The sequence below is a fragment of the Micropterus salmoides genome, unplaced genomic scaffold, assembly GCF_014851395.1.
Source record: "Micropterus salmoides isolate LMB-PRFRI ecotype aquatic unplaced genomic scaffold, ASM1485139v1 Ms_hic_scaffold_2, whole genome shotgun sequence".
In the NCBI taxonomy this organism is placed as follows: domain Eukaryota; kingdom Metazoa; phylum Chordata; class Actinopteri; order Centrarchiformes; family Centrarchidae; genus Micropterus; species Micropterus salmoides.
The window spans coordinates 19330186-19350222 of record NW_024041150.1 but is presented as its reverse complement, the minus strand read 5'-3'; the positions used below and the strand labels follow the sequence as shown (position 1 = coordinate 19350222).

At 42.5% G+C, this 20037-nt stretch overlaps 2 protein-coding genes and 1 long non-coding RNA gene across 3 annotated transcripts in view; 2 read left to right on the top strand and 1 right to left on the bottom strand.

The window, feature by feature from the left end:
- LOC119912224 (macrophage mannose receptor 1-like) overlaps positions 1-20037 on the top strand; it is a 357347-nt gene that overhangs the window by 207584 nt on the left and 129726 nt on the right. The gene's annotated exons all lie outside the window — the stretch shown is intronic.
- LOC119912234 (protein O-GlcNAcase-like) lies at positions 3430-5402 on the bottom strand. Its single transcript, XM_038731333.1, has 3 exons — positions 5170-5402; positions 3663-3793; positions 3430-3573 (listed from the first exon to the last, which is right to left on the bottom strand). Exons 1-3 carry the CDS (start codon positions 5207-5209, stop codon positions 3481-3483), a joined length of 264 nt encoding a protein of 87 aa, XP_038587261.1. The 5' UTR covers positions 5210-5402; the 3' UTR covers positions 3430-3480.
- LOC119912242 lies at positions 16374-18138 on the top strand. The gene is made up of 4 exons (XR_005446107.1): positions 16374-17141; positions 17642-17686; positions 17873-17973; positions 18107-18138. It is a non-coding gene; the product is annotated as an uncharacterized LOC119912242 (long non-coding RNA).

Below are 20037 nucleotides of genomic sequence, written 5' to 3'. Positions count from 1 at the left end.
TCCACTTGAAAAAGTATGTCTGACCTCTTCCACACTACTGAAGACTTTATCATCTCTGAATGTGAGGATGGTTGCTGAAATCTGATAACCATCAGGTATGCATGCATCGAGAGGCCACTGTAGCATTTCTAAAACCGACTGCTGCAGAGACAGAATGTTTTCTCTGACCAGGTGGAGGATCAGGTTTCACAAGATGCCTACATGAAACATTTGCTTTCATGTGTTGGTCAGATAGTCCTTCTGGAAGTCTGTCTATTTTCTTAATTCAAATGAGGGCAGGTGTTGCGTCTGAATTGAACAAACCACAACAACTTACTGTCTCCGTGAATTTCCCACAGTGAAAGTTCTCAGAAAGTTGGACAGCAGATCCAAGTCCATCACAAAAAGGTGGCTATAAATATGCAATAAACTAAACTACTTAAATGTTTAGTCCAAAGGAAACAATGCCACTTCCTCATATGACAGCCAAATCTGTGCTTTGGCAGAGTGATAAATGAAGAAATGGCCAAACATGACTCATTAGTAAAAGCACTGCACAGAGCAGTGTGCAGTATTGTTAGCAGTAATCATTTCTGATTTAATAATCTCTTGATGTGGTTGTGTGAGCATAGCCTCTTTCAATGAATTCAAACTTTATTCCAGTCTTCTGCGCAGTACCACCGTCAGCATTTCGTGGTGGACGCACATAAGAGCATGCTCCCTCTGCCGGAGCTTATATGGTATTGTTGGGTTTGTGAATCGAAAGCTTCCTGCTTTTCCCCTGCTCCAGAATTTCTGACCTCAGCACACATGTGTTTTTGTTAACAAATTCTCATTTAGTTGCTAAAAGGGCAGAGTAAAAGTGAACCACACCAAAAAAAAAAAACTCAAAATTGAATTTAGTCCAGACTAAGTAAGTGAACTAGCAGACTTTCTGGGTCTGAAAGCGCCTTCAATTTGACATGTTTCACTAGTGAAAATAACATCTCGGGTTACGTATGTAACCCTGGTTCCCCGAGAAGGGGAACGAGACACTGCGTCGGTTACGACACTATGGGAACGCCTCTAGGCGAAGCAGGTCTGAACGTGAATGAAATCACTCCAATCCTATTGGCTTATTGCTAGAACGATAAGGTGTGACGGAATAACCGGAGGAGTATAAAGCACACCTGTACACACTCATCATTAGCTTAAACTATGAAGCAGGCGCTTCAGGCGGGGAGAGAGGTGCGGCGGGCCGACGCAGTGTCTCGTTCCCCTTCAGGCCGTACGTCCTCCGTGTGGACGGGGCCCTGGAGCTCAGGAGGGTCTCGACTGCTCCAGCTGTTAGACCCGCCTCTAGGTACTGTGCCCCTCAGGGGCCAGACCCACAGTCGCCATAAGGTGGGGCAAGGGTGAAGAACTCGGCCCTGCGCCTGGGACAGCAGGTCTCTCCTCAGAGGGACCCGCCACGGTGGGCTGTCCAGGAGCGACATGATGTCCGAGAACCACACCCGGGTTGGCCAGAACGGGGTGACTGGGGGAGCGAGCGCAGACCGCCCTGGTGATTCAGATAGGCCACCACCGCTGTGTTGTCGGAACGAGCCAGGACGTGGTGGCCTTGGAGATCGGGCAGGAAACTCTTTAGAGCCTGGAACACCGCCAACATCTCGAGACAGTTGATATGCCACTCGGATTGATGCACCTGCCAGGATCCCCTTGCAAAGCGGACGTCCATGACCGCGCCCCAGCCCGTGAGGGAGGCATCTGTCGAAATGACCAGCCGGCGACAAGACCTCCCAGCACGGGCCCCTGGGACAGGAACCAAGTTTCCTTCCAAACTGATAGGGAACGAAGACACTTGCGCGTAACCCAAATCAGACGTTCCTTTGCCACCACTGCAGGGGTCTCATGTGCAGCAGTCCAGATGGTATTACGCTGGACGCAGCCGCCAGGAGACCCAACACTCGTTGAAAGTGTTTTATAGTGATGGCGTGGCCTAACTTCACCCTTTCACGGCAGCCAATATGGTGTCGACATGTGCCGGAGACAATTGTGCCCGCATCGTTGTCGAATCCCATACTACCCCTAGGAACGTAGTCCGTTGGGTGGGTGCCAGCACACTCTTCTTTGCGTTGAGCCTCAGCCCTAAACGTCGCAGATGAGCCAGAACGACATCTCGATGCCGAACCGCCAACTCTCGAGACTGGGCTAGGATGAGCCAGTCGTCGATGAAGTTGAAATCTGGATGCCCTGGAGCCTCAGCGGGGCCAGTGCTGCATCCATACACTTGGTGAATGTGCGAGGGGAAGTGCCAGGCCGAATGGAAGAACCCGATACTGGTAAGCCACACCCCCGAAGGCGAACCTCAGGAACTTCCTGTGAGAAGGACGGATGGAGACTGGAAATAGGCGTCCTTTAGATCTATCGTGACAAACCAATCCTCAGATTGGATGTGCGTCACGATGGCGGGGATGATGAGCATCTTGAACCTGAATCTCCTCAGAGACTGGTTAGAACCCGCAGATCCAAAATAGGGTGCAGCCCTCCGTCCTTCTTGGGGACTATGAAGTACCGGCTGTAGAACCGGCGTCTCTGTCTGGGGGGGAGACACGTTCCACGGCCCCTTTCCTCAGCAGTAGATGTGGTGCGACATGGCTTGAGGGTAACGCCGGCTCCTCCAGGGAGGACGCAAGTCGAGGGGAGAGATAGCTCGCAAGCGCATCCTCCACCCGAGGCATCCTCCCATAACCACGGTCCCTAACCCCCATCACATTACTGTAGTTCAGTGATCGGGGTGTGGAAAGCCATGTAGAGAAGGGTATGCCCCATGATTTACTCAGTTCATCATGTAAATCAGGAAAGAATGGCAGAGACTGGCGTGGAGGTGGCGCGTGGTGCTTAAGAAACCTTTCATCAAGCTTACCACTAGCCTGTGGTGTCTGCTCCTCCTGTGGCCATTTGATGTTGAGCTTAGCCACGGCTCTAGTCACCACCTCCAGCAGCACGTCATAGTCGGGCGCCGCCAGATGACGCCGCCCCGACACCCGGAACACATCGTCCACTACGCTGAGCACGTCCGCCTCCTCGGAGTCGGATTGCTGCAGCGTCTCCTGATCCAAACTGCGAGCCGGAGAAGCCGAGAACGGGCTCTGAACGAGGAAAGGAAGCGTCAGAGCCAGCGGATGAAGGTCGGGAAAAAGCCTCAGCCGCCCTGAAATCCTCCGACAGATCACGCTGTGAACCCCATGAGTGAAGCCGCCGGGCCGCCTCGGCGGCCGCAGGGCCCGCGCCACGGGGAAAACACATCCGGCCATCCTCGGAAAAGAGAGCCATGTGGGACCTCAGTACCCGCACGGAAAGGGCTTCGCAACGGGCGCAGGCAGCCCCCCCGAGAGCTGCCCGGGCGTGCTCCATCCAAGTTTTATAAGGTTCTGTAGACCAAAAATATTTCAGCACTCCCACCTGTTGGGCAAAATAGGAAAACAGGCGGTTCCCCCAAGAACCGATACATGTCATTGGTTACAGTGACCTGAGCATGGGCGAATGAAGAAAAGGCCTCGCTGTCGGCCTGAAATGGAATGATGTAAAGCCTAGCCAACCCAGGTCTGACACCTGGAGAGAGAGATGAGGTGAGAGAAAAAGAGAAAAAGTACAAAAAGTTACATTCCTGTAGTATTGTAGTACCTTACAGTTTCATATACCTGTCTCAGCTTGCGCTTGAGTAGTGTCAGATCACAGGAAGAAGAGAAGACGATGTCCTGACCAGGAGAGAGGGCGTAAACAAACTTCAGGCCTCTCAACTGGGCTTCCGCTATGAGAGTACGCAGCTGACCTGAGAGGTGGAGAGTAGAGGAAAAATCTAGTATATCTAGTTTAGACACACTGTCTAGTGTTTGCAAACACTTTTAAACTATGATTACAGATGTTTAAACAACACCAGACTCTTCATATCATATGTATGTATCTTATCTGAATTTTATATCTCTTATGAACTCAGCTTGGCTTTAAATCACCAGGCCTCCATATTAACGTCTACAGTCTTCTAGGTACCATAATATAATACAATGAGCAACAAAAAAACTGCTGACGCCTTTAGGGTGGTAATGAAGAATAAATGGACAAATAAATGTCAAAAAGGCAATTTCATATTTGGGACAATGAATTTTCTGCCTGATTAAAGACAGAATTTCCGAGGGCTGTTCTGGGGTACGTTTCCCAAAAGCACCGTTGCTAACTACGGTAGCAACTTATGTTGTTGGAACTATCCAGTTGCGACGTGATTTCTCACAGATTACCCATCTGTTCAAAACAATATAAGTCACCCAAAGGTAAAAGGACAAAGCAGAGCATGAAAAAGACCGGACTTTTAATATTCCCTTCATGTGTATGTGTGTACATTTTTAGGCCTATGAGGAAGATGGGTGTCCTCTAGGCTTCATTATAAACATATATAAGAAGAAAGCATACAATTCATTAAAGTACTGTAATGAATCAATCCCTGATCTGCCATTAAGACAAAGACATTCATGGGATTTGAACCCGTGTCTGTCTCAATAGAAAACCTCCCCAATCTCCCCCATCTATTGCACTGAGCTATTCCAACATTCACCAACATCATCAGTACCCTTCATTTGTTTTTTCATTCTCTCATCATCATCATCACTACTATCACTATCATTACATTGTTCTACCTCTCATCCTGTCACAGCATCTCCATCATCATCACTACTATCATGTCATCCCAACAAACATCCTCACAGTCTTACCATCATTATCATAATTACCATCTTAATCCTCATATTCACCTTCACCATTATTGCCGTTATCAATATCATCACATCATCTTATTTCCAACATTATCATTGTCATCAGCATCATCATCATCATCATCACTACCACCAGCCATTATCCTTAGTCTTTTCCTTAGAGTCAGACATTATTGAGTGCTTTTCATCGCCTGCTCTTTGATCTCCACTTCAACCCTGGCTGATCTGCACCACATCACGTTATAAAGACCTTATTATATTCTAACTACGTCAGTGTTCATACATAGCACCACTCCCACGCCCTCCTTTATCCACAGTAAGCGACAAAACAATGCTAAAATATAGGTCAAACGCTGGTCTATTCAAAATCATCTCCCCGGGGTAAGAAAGCAAAAATCACATGATCTGACAGGAGGTCAGTTATGAAGTCGGCCGCTCTTACCTTCCACCACCCCACAAAGAAACTGCTTCCTCTCCTCCATCCTGTCCTCCCTCCGCTTCCAGTCGGCCCTATCGAGCGAGGGAAGACGAGATGCTCACCCCATCAGTCAGCTTAGATACCGGGGATCCTCTTCATTCATCTCCTCGATCTGCCTCCACCCTCCTCCTCTTCCTCTCCTTCCCTCTACATCGCTGGAGCTCTCGTGCTGCATTCAGGTACTCAGCTGAAGCTTCGGCTTTCGAGTACTTCTAACGCTGATGACAGTAATAAAAATAAATAACAGTGTGACCCTACAAAGGAGCTTGTTTTAAGTGGTTCAGTTATCAGAAAGACAATGTATACTTTATTCACATAGCACTTATGCTGTACAAACAAAGGTCATTTAGCTTACAATTAAACTGCAGAGTGAAACTATCAAATATGCTAAAATAGAGAGATAACATGACTGTAAGAATTTTTCGATTTCAATTTCAATTTCAATTTTTTTTGTATTTCAAAACACTTTATTTATCCCCATGGGGCAATTGCGAGACCCGTAGATTAGTACAAGTTAAATAAGGTCATCTTTCATAATAGACATAACCTAATATATTAATAAATGAATAGACATATATCAATGTTGTCAACAGGTCCAAATCAGCATCACTAAATGAAATGAAATACATTATCAACATAATTAATTCATGTACTGTATAGTTGGGTTGTAGTAAAAAAAAAAAAATTCAAGACATAATGCAGCCCTCTGCGTGGCAGATGGCTGAGCTCATAGTCCGGTATTGCAAGTATTTATGAATCACTGAAACAGTGTGCGTGTACTTGTATGTTTGAGTGTGTGCAGGGGAGTGAAGGAAGTAGTGATCGGGGTAAGAAGGAGTTCAGGGATGGTTGGGAGTTTAGGAGCTGGACAGCCTTAGGTACAAAGGTTGCCCTTCTCCTCCGAGTTCTGCAGCCTGAACAGTGAAGCCGACGTCCTGAGGGGAGCCACTCAAATGCAGGAAACAGAGCGTATGAGGGGTCCTGTAAAATCCTGCCAGCTAACCTCAGAGTCTGCTGCTCACATACAGTGGAGAGGGCTCTGACTGGAAGTCCTATTATTTTGGCACAGACTTTAGCTGAGTTTTGCAGGCGGTTTCTGCTTTGCAGAGTGATGGAGTGGAACCAGCAAGAGATGGAAAATGTCATTACGCTCTCAATGAAGGAATAGTAGAACGTTTTGAGGATGACCTTGCTGACCCCAAATGAGTTGAGCTTCCTCAGGAGATAGTGCAGGCATTTCCTGAGGATCTCCTTCGTGTCTGAATTAAATTTCATCAGATTGTCGAAGCTTGTGCCCAGGTACTTGTGTTCCTCAACAATTTCTACAGGCTTCCCATGGATAGTGGAACAGCCTGCCACAGCCAGTTCCCTCTGCTTGTTGGAAAAGGTCACTGCCATCTCCTTGGTCTTTTTCATATTTAGTTCTAGACAAGATTTATCACACAATTCCACGAACTCCTGAAGAGCTGAGCTGTGGTGCTGTAGGGAGCCTGAAAGCAAAGATAGGAGAACTGTGTCATCGGCGTACTTTACCAAGTAACTACAGTCATCGGTGTAAAGAATAAAAAGCAGAGGTGAAAGGACACAGCCTTGCGGGGAACCAGCTGATGTGTACAGGACATCAGATAATGTGTCATTGACCAGAACTCTCTGTGACCTGTTGGTACGGAAGTCGATCATCCAAAAAAATCAGTCGGTCGTCTAGGTAGAAAGTAAAGTTTCTCAGCTAGAATATGTGGCTGCAGGGTGTTAAATGCCGAGGAGAAATCAGCGAAAAGGAGTCTGGCTGTCGTGTTAGGAGAATCCAGATGTTTATGGATGGTGCGCGATGAGCAAACTGAAGTGGTTCCATCTGTGAGTCTGTTATCTTAATAATATGATTTTTGATGACCCTCTCCATAGCTTTCTTGGCTAGAGAGGTGAGGGGTCATGGGTCTTGAGGTTCATGATCTTGATAGCACCTTTTTTTGGTATGGGAATGACTGTGGAATCCTTCCACAGCTGAGGGACTGTGCCACCATCCAAAAAACAACAACAAAAACAGTAACCGTAACAGGAAAAACATTAATAATATAATACATTATTAGGCTACTATATTTAATAACTTGTACATTAAATGGGGAACACTTTTTTCTGACTTAAATTAAGTAAGCTGTCCGAATAGAGCGGAGTACAGAAGTCCTAAGCGGCCATCGATTCATATCTTTATTTAACTCTGTTTTCCCGTGATAACGGGATAATTTTCTCGGGATGTCGAGATAATAAAACAGTAGTTTAACAAAGCTCAGTGATTAAGGTGCATGACCCATAGTCTTAAGATTGTGCGTTTAATCCTCATAGAAGATCATCAACAAAATTTTTTTTTTTTTCCATATTCCTCTTCAACAAAGTTGTTGTGAAGATGACTGATTCACATGCTCACAATTAATCACGTGCTGGAGTGTGCACATCCCAGCGATTGGTCCACATACATCAACCTATAAACTTTTTATTTCCCCATCATTCCCAGGCAGAGGAAATTCATCCGCTTCTCAAAAGTTCTGAAATAGCCGTCAGGAAATGTGTAGTTAAATGGATTCACCTGAATCTCTTGAAAACAACTTTGTTGAAGAGAATTATTAAAAACACACAAAAGAAGAAAAAATAAACTTTGCAAAGAGCAGAGGTAGAACCTGCTATCCTTGGGGTGCAAGTCCTGCACACTACTAAATGCTGACTCAGCAAGTTAACACGAACATTATCGTAAAGAAATGCATCTGCCCACCCCTGCATTCAGCTGTCACGAGATAATTATCCTGTTATCACGAGAGAGTATATGGGCTGTTAGAGAACTTCCACACTGTTTACAAAGGCCTACTGTTATAACTCCCAGCACTGTTAAGTAGGCTACTTCTGATGCTGCTACTATTTAATTATATCGGTCTTCTCATATAAGGTGCATATAGGCTTCTTCGGATAGGCCCCTTTATAATGCTCCAGCCACACTATGCTCACTCCGCCTCACTGTAACAGATCACCTCTGTCTCGCCTAGTGTCAGAACTATGGCGTCTCGTCTTTTCAGTTAAATTATTGTGACTTTTTTTATTAGCACCTCCGCTGATATAACATTAAAGTGCAGCCTATAGTAAAAAGTGTGTTTCATTTTTTAAACATTTTATAATGAGTTCATAGAAAAGCATGTAGGATAAAACAAAACCCAAAGGGAACACTACATTAACAAATGCAACAAATGGACGTCAGGCCTTTTTCAGGGAAGCTGAAGCTGCAGTTGTTAAAGTTAATTAAAGCTACTTGCTTAACTTTAGCCAAGCTTACTTGAGGTAAAGGAGAGGGGATATTTTAGTTGGCTATGGAAAACAGTAGTCTAGCTAGCATGAATGCCACTAATATCTATATTGTAGGATTTGAAAACAACATCAGTCCTCACAGAATGTTCATGTCAGTGACTATTAAATATCAGTGTCCCTGTTAATGCTGTTGTACCGGTATATGCTTCAATTCATTTATCAGATGGATATTGGAAGATTTTTTAGCAGAGAGAGAAGATTGGCAGGGCAGCTGATTCTGAGGTCAGCAGTGGTCTACAGGTCTAAGGAATGTGTGGTGTTTTGTTTGCTTTTAACAACAGGCATTTGTTGGCAGGTCAGGCACCATGAGTGCATGTGCTCAGCATCATATCCAGAGGTTGTCTTTGGGAAATAGATGTGTGAGTGCTGCCAGCATTGCGGCAGAGGTTAAAGAGGTTGTCGTCCTAGAAGAAAGCCTCTTCTAAAAATGATGCACAAGAAAGCCTGCAAACAGTTTGCTGAAGACAATCAGAATAAGGACATGGATTACTGGAACCATGTCCTGTAGTCTGATGAGACTAAGATAAACTTATTTGGTTCAGATGGTGTCAAGTGTGTGCGGCGGCACCCAGGTGAGGAGTATAAAGGCAAGTGTGTCTTGCATACTGTCAAGCACGGTGGTGGGAGCGTCATAGTCCGGGGCTGCATGAGTGCTTCCAGCACCGGAGAGCTACAGTTCCAACATGTACTGTGACATACTGAAGCAAAGCATGACTCCCTCCCTTCGGAGACTGGGCCGCAGGCCAGTATTCCAACAACGACCCCAAACACACCTCTAAGACGACCACTGCCTTGCTAAAGAAGCTGAGGATAATAGTAATGGACTGGCCAAACATGTCTCCAGACCTAAACCCTATTGAACATCTGTGGGGCATCCTGACACGGTGGAGGAGCACAACGTCACTAACATCCACCAGCTAGTGATGTCATCGTTGAGGTGTGGAAGAGGACTCCAGCGGCAACCTGTGAAGTTCTAGTGAACTTCATGCCAAAGAGGGTTAAGGAAGTGCTGGAAAATAATGGTGGCCACACAAAATATTGATACATTTTCACTTAGGGATGTCCTCACTTTTGTTGCCAGCGGTTTAGACATTAATGGCTGTGTGATGTCTTATTTTGAGGGGACAGAAAATTTACACTGTTACAAGCTGTACACTCACTACTTTACATTGTTGAAAAGTGCCATTTCTTACATGCTGGTGCATATGGGACTAAGAGATCAGATATAACAGGCACAAGGAAGAACTGGATTTACCAGCTGATCCACAGTCTTAAATAAATTCTAGGATTATGTTGATGTGCAGAAATGAGTTCAGAAAAAAGTGTGTTCTCACATCATTAATCATTTTATTTATTGTAGGTTAAAATAACTACCAGTTAACACGTAAGTTAAGTAACGTTACTTGCAACTTACGCGATTACGTAACTTAAATAAAAATATTTAATGTAATACTTTTAGTTTCACACGTGACATGAACACCGGTCTCCTGGTTCAAGTCCGGTTTCTGGCACGCCAACCACCCCATACCCCCCAAACCCCTCCTTCCCAGTCTTTTCTGTTAAATATCATATCCCTACCTTTACTGTCAAAAACTGACAATACAGGGCTTCCCCCACTGCGTTCAACTATGATGCTATAGGGATCCCCAGTGCGTTACAAACATCCACATGTGACTTGGGAGTGAGAACAGGCTGTAAATATCTAAAACTGCTGTTTTGTGTCTGTATTTTTGGAGTTTTTTAGAGATGATACATTTACAGACGGATTGTTAATCTTTTCACACAAATAATATTGAGATAAATCGATCTCTACTGCATACAGTAATGAATACCAATGAATTGCCCCGAGCATGTAACTTAGGAGAAGAATGTGGTATAGCCTACCTGGGTACTTCAGGTGTGGAGGTAAGCAGAAGCAGGATGTGCTGACATCACCAACATGCTTATAAAACCTTCTCTAAACAAATCAAAACAAAGCCTACCTGGCAACAAAACAAACAGGGTGAGAACTGAACAGACAAGTGGAAAAAACATAAAACCAGCATTAGGATGGAGGGTGGTTTGCTGCCTTCACAGATTATTGTGCAGGTGATTTAACCCCTCAGTATGCCTAGTAGCCTACCTTAACATGACATGAACATTTGTTTGCCCCGGTACCTCTCTCGGTTATAGCTGGCTTCTTTGTGATACTGCTTTTGCTCACTGAACAAGAGTCTGCCGCTTAGCAGCGAAACAAAAAATTTGAAAAATAAAATGTCAAAGATTGCCCCAAAATCTATATATTCGTACTGTCGCCCAAGTCAAGATTTATTTAACAAAGATAGATGTAATCATTTCCAAAATACACAATGTGGTTTTATCTAATGAAATATTCTGCTTCAATCTATATTTGTTGGCATTTAGACTTTTTATAAACTACATTTTCACTGTTTGCAAAAAAAAATTGCTGTATATGCATATCCTCCAGTCCAAGGCACCGGGGAAAATATCTCCTTGAATGCCGTATCCAGGCCTGACATGATGCCTGGTCAATATCTCCACATGCCTCCTCCATTGCCTGTAAAAGGGCTACCTGTTGATGAGGATGACGGTTGTACACTTTCCAGCGCCAGGCAGAGAAGAACTCCTCGATGGGATTTAAGAATGGAGGGAGGTTGAGTGCCATGAAGAATGGGTGGTCTGTAAACCAGTTGCGGACCAAAGCAGCCCTATGGAAACTAACATTGTCCCATGTGATGACATATCGGGTCTGCTCTGGTCTCTGAACAGTGAGCATGTCATGTAAGGTGTCCAGGAATGCAATAATGTGTGCAGTGTTGTATGGGCCTATGGTTGCATGATGGTGAACAACACCATTTTGGCTTATAGCTGCACACATGGTTATGTTACCACCACGTTGTCCTGGGACATTGATGATGGCACGGTGTCCAATAATGTTCCTGCCACGTCTCCTGGTTTTACTGAGGTTAAAACCGGCCTCATCTACAAAAAGTAGCTCATGTCCCATGGCATCTGCTTCTAGTTCCATCACTCTCTGGACAAGACAAAACAAATGCAACACATCAGGCCCATGCACAGCACTACAGTATGCACTTCCAAATTCAGAACCAATGACACTATAGCTTACCTGCACATAGTCATATCGCAGTTGCTTTACACGTTCTGTGTTTCTCTCGAAAGGAACTCTGTAAATTTGCTTCATTCTTATTCTGTGGCACGCAAGTACACGACTTAGTGCAGAAATGCTTACACTGTGTATATTTTGAAAGATGGTGTCATTATCAATCATGCGCTGCTCTATTTCGTGCAGTCTTATTGCATTATTGGCAATCACCATGTTCACTATATGGGTCTCTTGCTCTGGAGTGAACATTCTTCCTCTGCCCCCAACATGTGGACGTCTAGCAATTCTGTAAAGTAACAATTTCAGTATTTTTGCATGTATGGTACTGTTGTGTTTCTCATTAGAGTATGGCAGTGCTACAAAGTACTTACCGATTCTCATTTCGAAATGTCCTAATGATGCTTGCCACAGTGTAGCGGCTCAAATTAGGCTGAACCCGTTGGCCAGCTTCCCTCAGGGTCATCCCATGGTTGATGACATGGTCCACTATTGTAGCTCTGATGTCATCAGTTATTCTATTTCTTACTCTTCTTACCCTTCCTCTTTCCCCTCCTCGTCCTCTTCTTGCTCCTCCTTGTCCTCTTCCTCTAACTTCCTCTAACCCTCTCGCTTCTTCACCTCCACGTCCTCTGATTCTCACTCTTCTCGCTCTTACTGCTCGTTCCATTGTACTCCACACAGACAGCTTACCTGTGGCTTATTTATAGTGCTTAGGCTGATTGCAAAGTGAACTACTTATCTAAAACAGTTTTCACATGTGAAAGTGTGCCAGACAGTTGGCAAAATAGTGTTAATGATAGCCATACATGTGTATAATTTTGCTAGGAGTGTGTTGGAAATTTGGTAATTGAGTGTAAGCAGTGAGTTGTGTTTAAAGTTCTGCAAAAAGAGTGTTGTGCAGTGAATTGTGCCTACAGTTTTGCAAAGTGTGTGTTACAAAATTGCAAACTGAGTGCAAAGCAGTGTTTGTGCTTTTAGTTTTGCAAACTCAGTGAGTGGTTTTGCTATACGTATTAATAGTTTTAGAAATTGTGCTACAAGAATCACGATTTGCGCTTAAGCATTCAGAAAAACTGTAATGGGGCGATTAAAGAAAGTTGATTTAATAAAAACACCCAAACTCATTTACTATGATGAATTACTTTATTGAAATTGAGGATTTTGTTCAAGGAATTTTTATGATCATAAAATCATCATAAAATATGACAACAGACATTCAAAGCTTCATTCAAAAATCTCAGTAGAAGCTTAATACAGCACTAAGTAGGCTAATAGCATATTAGACACAACAGGCTGGACAATGTCATCCATGCAACAGTGACTTTATCACCTGCAGCTCTGCTTTTGTGTTTTTGTTGTTTTTTACACAAATATCATCATAAAAAAGCATAATAATGATAAGTGTGTACAGTTTGACACATCAAAAGGTCTTATGAGGACATTTATTTGGCCCTACTCCCAGGACAACATAACTGTGAGGGAGTGGCAGGTGAAATCTTATGGCATACAGTATGTGGACTATCGTCCTCTGAACAAAGCACTGTCAGAGGTTGCACACCTCTGGAGCAATTAGAGGTTAAGTGAAATGTCAGGAAGGTATGAAGGTATGAAAAAACAGGTACCGTCCAAGCCTTAAAAAGCATAATAATGATAAGTATGTACAGTTTGACACATCAAAAGGTCTCATGAGGACATTTATTTGGCTCTACTCCCAGGACGACATAACTGTGAGGGAGTGGCAGGTGAAATCTTATGGCATACAGAATGTGGGAAATCTTCCTCTGAACACACACTCTCTGATAACAAAATAATGATGATAAAAGATTTAATCATTACTCCATACAGTCTAAAGCTTTCTGACAAAAGTATGTTCAGCAGGAATGATTTTGGTATCATTTTATTTCATCTAAAGCAGTGTTTTTGTGTTCGGAGGAGGACGGGAGGCGCTAGAAGCCATTTTTTGTAAATGGGGGCGCTGAGGTGCTCTTGGGGCGTGTTTGTTGAGGTCAAAGTTTTAAGGCGAGTTTACGCCAAAGATTAACAACAATACAAGTTTAAACTTTTAACTATTTGCAAAAAACCCTGTGGTCTGCAACATTAAAACCTGCCAGTTTACTTCACTGTGGCTGGACAAGATGGTGTGTGTCATAACTCTTCTTCTCTGTTTCTGTCAGATACTTGTTTCTCTGAGCAATACTCCATGAATGCCTTTTTATGGCATTGGTTACATATTTCCAAGATATAAGATGCACAAAATATTATGAATTCTCATTAAATGGTGACGTTAGTCTCGTAATATTAGGCTATGACTTTCTAGAGAACACAGATCAAAGACCGAGAGATTCTGAATGTGCAGAAAGGTTTGAATAGGAGCAGAAAACCTGCTAAAACTGAAAAGCTATTAAAGTCCAGTCAGTAACTGAATTAAAATGAATTAATATATTACTGAGGTGAAAAGGCGCAATATGCACATTTAAGAGGTTAACAGAAGACACAAAAGTGGAAGAAAGACTAAATTATGTGTGTTGAATCAGCATGGATGAGATTAAACAAGTTGATCTACAGGAGGAACAGCCTATTTAAAAGCAATTAAGAATGCCTGAGAGCCTTACTGCTAATATTATATTATATCTTTATATTTTGAAATGTCACCTGCCACCTGAATTGTGTGTTTCCATTTATAAAAATAAAAAATGACACTATTAATTGGAGCAGCACTTTTCAGAATGCAGGAAATTAAGTCTTTAATCCTCAAAATCTTCTGGGGGAGGATCAAGGCCCACACTTACTAAGTTCCCATCCAAGAAAACAGTCTCTGGTTTAACACCCAGTTTCTGGGAAGAACATTCACTTATTAATTAAATATAACTATTACTAATTATTGGGAAAGTAATAAATATGTTGTTTGTCATTCAATTATGTGCCTTTTTGAAATGTTTAACAGTAATAAATATTGTATTAAAACACTGGAAATGACAAAAGAAACTGCTCTGGGCTATGTAGCGTGAGACAAGGGAATATTGACGCACACGGATCGGGATTAATCAGATCTGCATAGCTGTCCATCAGTGCATTTCAAATGAAAATGTGATGAAAAGTTTATCTTTTACTTCCTGACAGCAAGGTTGTTTTTGTCACACAAGAGCCTGTTTTTCTTCACCAAAGCGCCTATCCTGCACCCGGTGAAAATTGTGATTGCTAGTTTTCAACCGACGCAGTTGTCATTTTCACGCCAGGTGCCCACCTTGTTTAAATAGCAAATGCACTCGTTCTCATCTGTGCGCCCATGGGAGTGCTGGTGTTAAAATGAGGCACGGTCAGCCAAATTGTTGGCGCATTTCTATCTTGAGGCAGCAGAAAGCCATTGACCAAAAAACAGGTCTAAAGTCAATGGCGCAGTATTGAACTGTTTTTAGTTATTTTGGAGACGCATTATTCCGCTAAGAGAGGCGCTTTGCGCATTTACGCACGAGGCACAGCAGCGTAACTTCATTGATTATTAAAATCTCCCGACACGCAGACAGGATCGGCCAGGATCTAAAGTCTATTCATGTTCTGTGTTCTTCTACACATGGTAAAGGTCTCACACACAGTCAAGGTTCATAAGGTGAAAGTGTTTGGAGTGAAGCAGCCCTCCTCCTGATCAATCCTGAGCTCCATCAGAGCGTCTAAATTATTTCAGATGTTAAAAGTTGAATTATTTTTCTTCTGGAGAGTTTAATCTGTCACGTTTATAACTACAGTTTTTTATTTGTTGTGACTTTATTGCGCACATGGAAGCGTTTTAAATGACTGACAGCAGATTCTAATCATGAAAGTAAATCGTTCAGGAAAACACTCATACATCAATAAAACACAAAATAAAGAAGCCAGTGTAGGTGAGAGATGTGACCCACGACCGGTTCATCATATAATAACGCAGCACAGTGGGGATCCAGACGTTTCATAGAGGACACAGCGTCTGTCTGTCTCTCTGTTAACAGACCCCAGTCTGCAGTGAAGTTGAACATTAGGCTTCATGATCAGAGACACTTTTTATATCACGTCCACACCTCTGTCCATATCCTCTCTGCTGTGAGTCTGCAATTATGGTTTTAACAATGCGTCATTATAATAGCGATGCCCCAAGGTACAAGCCATCTGGCTTTTAAAGAGAATGGGAGATGGTGTATTGAATGCTACGCCCAAAACACACCCATGACTAATTCACAGACTAAGTACAACCCTTTTGAACCGTGCGCCTGGCGCACTAACCGTTTTTTCCTCCGTTAAACTAACAAAATTGGAGCTAGACACGCCCCAAAAGCACCTGCGCCACGCACTTCACGCCGTGCGCTCACATCGTTAAAATAGGGCCCTAAATCTTAACTGCCTTCAGTACTTAGCGGCAGCTGAGCACCGATAAACATCAAACAAGTACTGAGCTTCTGTACAAGCTGCACACGGTAACTGACAGAGGTGAAAGAGATACTGGTAAGTAAAATGAACAACTTTATCATATTCTGCTGGGAAAGTTATTGGTTATCCATATACTGACACATATCCATGCATAACCTCATATAAAGGTAAGTGGAGTTGGTTTGCACATTTTAGTAGAAATAGAGTAACATATATGTTTTCAAATGTTTTTTCCCAAAGGTCTGGCTCATGGATTATGGGCTGATCATCCTTGTGCTCACAGGTTGGTGCCTCTTTCTTGATTATTCTGCTGTTTGTTTGAGCAAGATCACGTGCACTGATGATATCTGGCTCATGGTCAAGGTGTACAGCAGACAAGCCAGTTTCTGACAAGCCAATAGATCTCCCTCCATCCTACACATATTGAACTAAGAGAAAAAATCCAGAGTGAACACATAGATCAGATAAGTACCCTTTGTCAGTACAGACAATGGTATTTTAATTAAATATAGGAACATATGGTCCTGCCCCAGATGATCAAGTCTAAAGGAAGGAAGCATAATCTAATCAAAGTCAGGCCCAAAGAGTTTCAAGGGAAGAATTATTTTTTATCAGTGCCCCCTCTCTTCTGGGACTGAGCCAGTTGTCTTTATTATTGTAGAATCAACATATTGTACATTATTAAGCAGTCTTCACTCAGTACTGCATATATAGTAAGTATTTCTGCGACAAACTGAGTTAAAGGGTACAACTTATACACTGTAAGCCCGAACAGTACTACTAGCTTATAAAGACTGAGGTCGCTACAGTTAAAATCTCTTGCTGAGTTAATCCACCTTTAAACTATTAATGTCTATAAACAAATATGTATTTTTGTATTTACATGGCTCAGCATTTCTGAGTGAACACCGCTGGTTCACTCAATATTTTTAAGTGTACTGTCGATCACGTGATATGACGTCATGACGTGCCATCCTAACTGACGTTACCTGAAAAATCTATCCAAGATGGCTACCCTCTCGAGCAATGTGGTGTCTATGCGTGGTATCAAGCATTAAACTTTAAGGTAAGCCAAAACACTTCGAAACTACTTTGCTTGTTGTAACATTGGGAATATCATATTTCACGTGATATTTGACTGTTAGACGATGCTATTTTTAATATAGCCTATAAGTTGCTAGCGCGCAGCCTCACGGTGCCGTGCACGTTTTTTATGCGCCGAAAGCGCCAGCGCCATTACGTTACTGTCAGTCCGCCTGCTAGTGAGTGTTAATATCATGTGTACTGTTAATGTCGCGGCTAGACAATTATGTTAATGTTAGTCAATAACTCTTTTCAGTAAGCGATAGTCCTTCCGTTTTTGAGTGTGTTGCTACTGTTTGTGTTAAGCGCCCTGCTTTGGTAAGTTGAATGTGATGTTATTTCTAGCTAACCTACATGCACCCAAATGAGCTAGTGGCTAAAGTTAGCTGTAACTTTTACTCAACGTTAAGGTTATGGGTTAATAGTTAACGTATCATCTCTGCAAGTTTTCATTAAACCTTTACAAACGTCTTTTCATTATAGGTTGAAGTGGAAGAACTACAGAAAAGTGCATCCTCCAAAATCAAGGTGACTCAAATGTTAATTTAGGATGTAACCTATTTTTCACCATTTATTTTATTTGTGTTCATTTAAAAGTGTAGGAAGAGCGGAAGCTGACATGCTCTGTATGATTTCATAATATCAAAGCATATAGCAAATAAGACCCCATGTATTTTGAAATCTGATAACATTATTTCACTCTTGGTCATAAAGTGCTTCACTGGTTGGGGGGTCATCCCTTGTCTGGATCAGTTATTTTATGCAGTCAGCAGTGAATTCATGGACACTGAAGACTTTGATCGATTTTTTGCAAAGTGAGTTGTAATAGTATATAAAACACACTCTTTGCCAATTATTTTTTGCTTTTTCTGTTCTTGAATAAATCAATCAAAAGTCTCTTAAAAATATCTTAAATATCTTGCTGTCTGTTTTTGTGTGCATGTGCAGACCTACATTGTCACCAGAGTTCAACTTTATCGGTAAGTTACATTAACACTTGAAATTTTGTATCATATTTTGTATCATTAATTTGTAAAGAGGTTGATTGCATAATTTGATTGGTTTCATATTGATTGTTTTATCTGTGCCCACAGGACCAACTTACTCCAAATATTGAACAAGTCTGACCTTTCTGTGGTAATCTCACATTTCACATGCAGGAACATTAACTATGTTAAGTTTATAAAGAGAGTCTGAAGCATAAGGAATTTTAGTTGTCAAATGATTCAATGGAGTGGAAGTGCAAGTTGTGTGCTGTCACCTCAGACACCCGGGCCCACTTATTTAGGCACTACCGTTTACAGCATAGTCATTATTCAAGAGTTAGCCCTTTGCCATGTCTCCACAACTCTTGTATTTGTACATTTCCGTCATTTAATGCATTGAAAATTCATTTATCACGTGTCCACAAAGACACATGCAGAACTGGTGCAGATGAAACAGCACAAGTAAGACATACACTTTTTAAGTGTCCATTGTGTGACTTCAAACAGCCTTTCTCAGAGGTGACACTGTTCAGTCATTTAAGAGGACATTTAAAAAACCATGAGAATGTACCATGCCCATTTAAGGACTGCAACTACCGCACAAATGTCTATTCATCTTTTAATGCACACAAAAGTAGGACACATGAAGGCAGTTTAAACTTTTGTGATGACATTGTATTAACAGAGAATGATAGTGCACCAGTCATAAACACTGCTGTTCTTGAGGATGAGGATCCTGCTCAGTATCACCATGCAGGCACATCTGCTTCTCCTGAGTCTGACAGTTGGTGTGACACCAGCCAGTTAAGGGCCCAGTTACACCATAATTTGTCCTCCTTGTTCTTGAAGATGCAAACTGTTCTTCATGTTTCTGACATGGCATCTCAGGAAATAGTTGATCACCTGACTCAGATATTTTCCCTGTCTCAACCTCTAGTCAAAGATACTATACAAGAGATACTACAGAGACATCATGTCTCTCCTACTGAAGCAATCATGAATGATTTGGTGAATGCTGTTATGGACACAAATATTTTTGTCAGTGCGACAGCTAAAGGTGAGGATTTGTCCTCAACTAAACGAAGAAAAACATTTATTGAGAAAAACTACCCTGTGGTAATGCCAGTGCAGTATGTATTAGAGCCTGGATGCACAGTGGTTTATGTCCCTATACTCCAGATGATCCAGAAAATGTTCAAACATACTGACATCCTTGACAGAATCAAGGAAACCAAGAGCTCAGAAAAAGGCTATTACATGAGCCATCGAGATGGCTCATATTTCCAAGATAATACTTTTTTGTCGTCTTCAGAGCTGTCACTGCCACTGATTTTGTACATTGATGACCTTGAAATTGCAAATCCACTAGGCACTTCAAGGAAAATCCATAAACTCTGTTCAGTGTACTGGGTGGTTGCTGATTTGCCAGTTAAATACCGATCAGCACTGCATGTGATTCAGCTAGCAGCACTATGCAAGGTAACTGATCTTAAGAGGTGTGGCTATCAAGAAGTACTTGGTCCTTTGCTACAAGACCTTCGCATTCTTGAAGAAGATGGCGTATTCATTGAGTGCCTTGGTCAGTCAGTCCGTGGAACTGTTTTATGTGTTGTGTCTGATAATCTGGCAGCCCACTCATTGGCAGGCTTTATGCAATCCTTTAGAGCAGGATATATTTGTAGATTCTGCAAGGCTAAACGAGACCAAATTCTGTCTCTCGAAGTCAGAGATGGTGAATTTAGTCCAAGGACTAAAGCCAGTCATGACTGTGATGTGCAGGATGTTACACAAGAGGGTGGTGAAAGCCAGTGTGGTGTCAAGGGGGACTGTGTCTTGAGAGAGAAATTGCAGTATTTTCATACCATCACTGGTTTCCCACCTGATGTCCTGCAT

Coding starts and splice junctions, on each gene's coding strand:
- LOC119912234 (XM_038731333.1), bottom strand. CDS start 5,209: ATGGAGGAGAGGAAGCAGTTTCTTTGTGGGGTGGTGGAAG. Junction 3,794..5,169: donor TCTTTGTGGGGTGGTGGAAG/GTAAGAGCGGCC, acceptor TCCACCTCTCAG/GTCAGCTGCGTACTCTCATA. Junction 3,574..3,662: donor TCAAGCGCAAGCTGAGACAG/GTATATGAAACT, acceptor CTCTCTCTCCAG/GTGTCAGACCTGGGTTGGCT.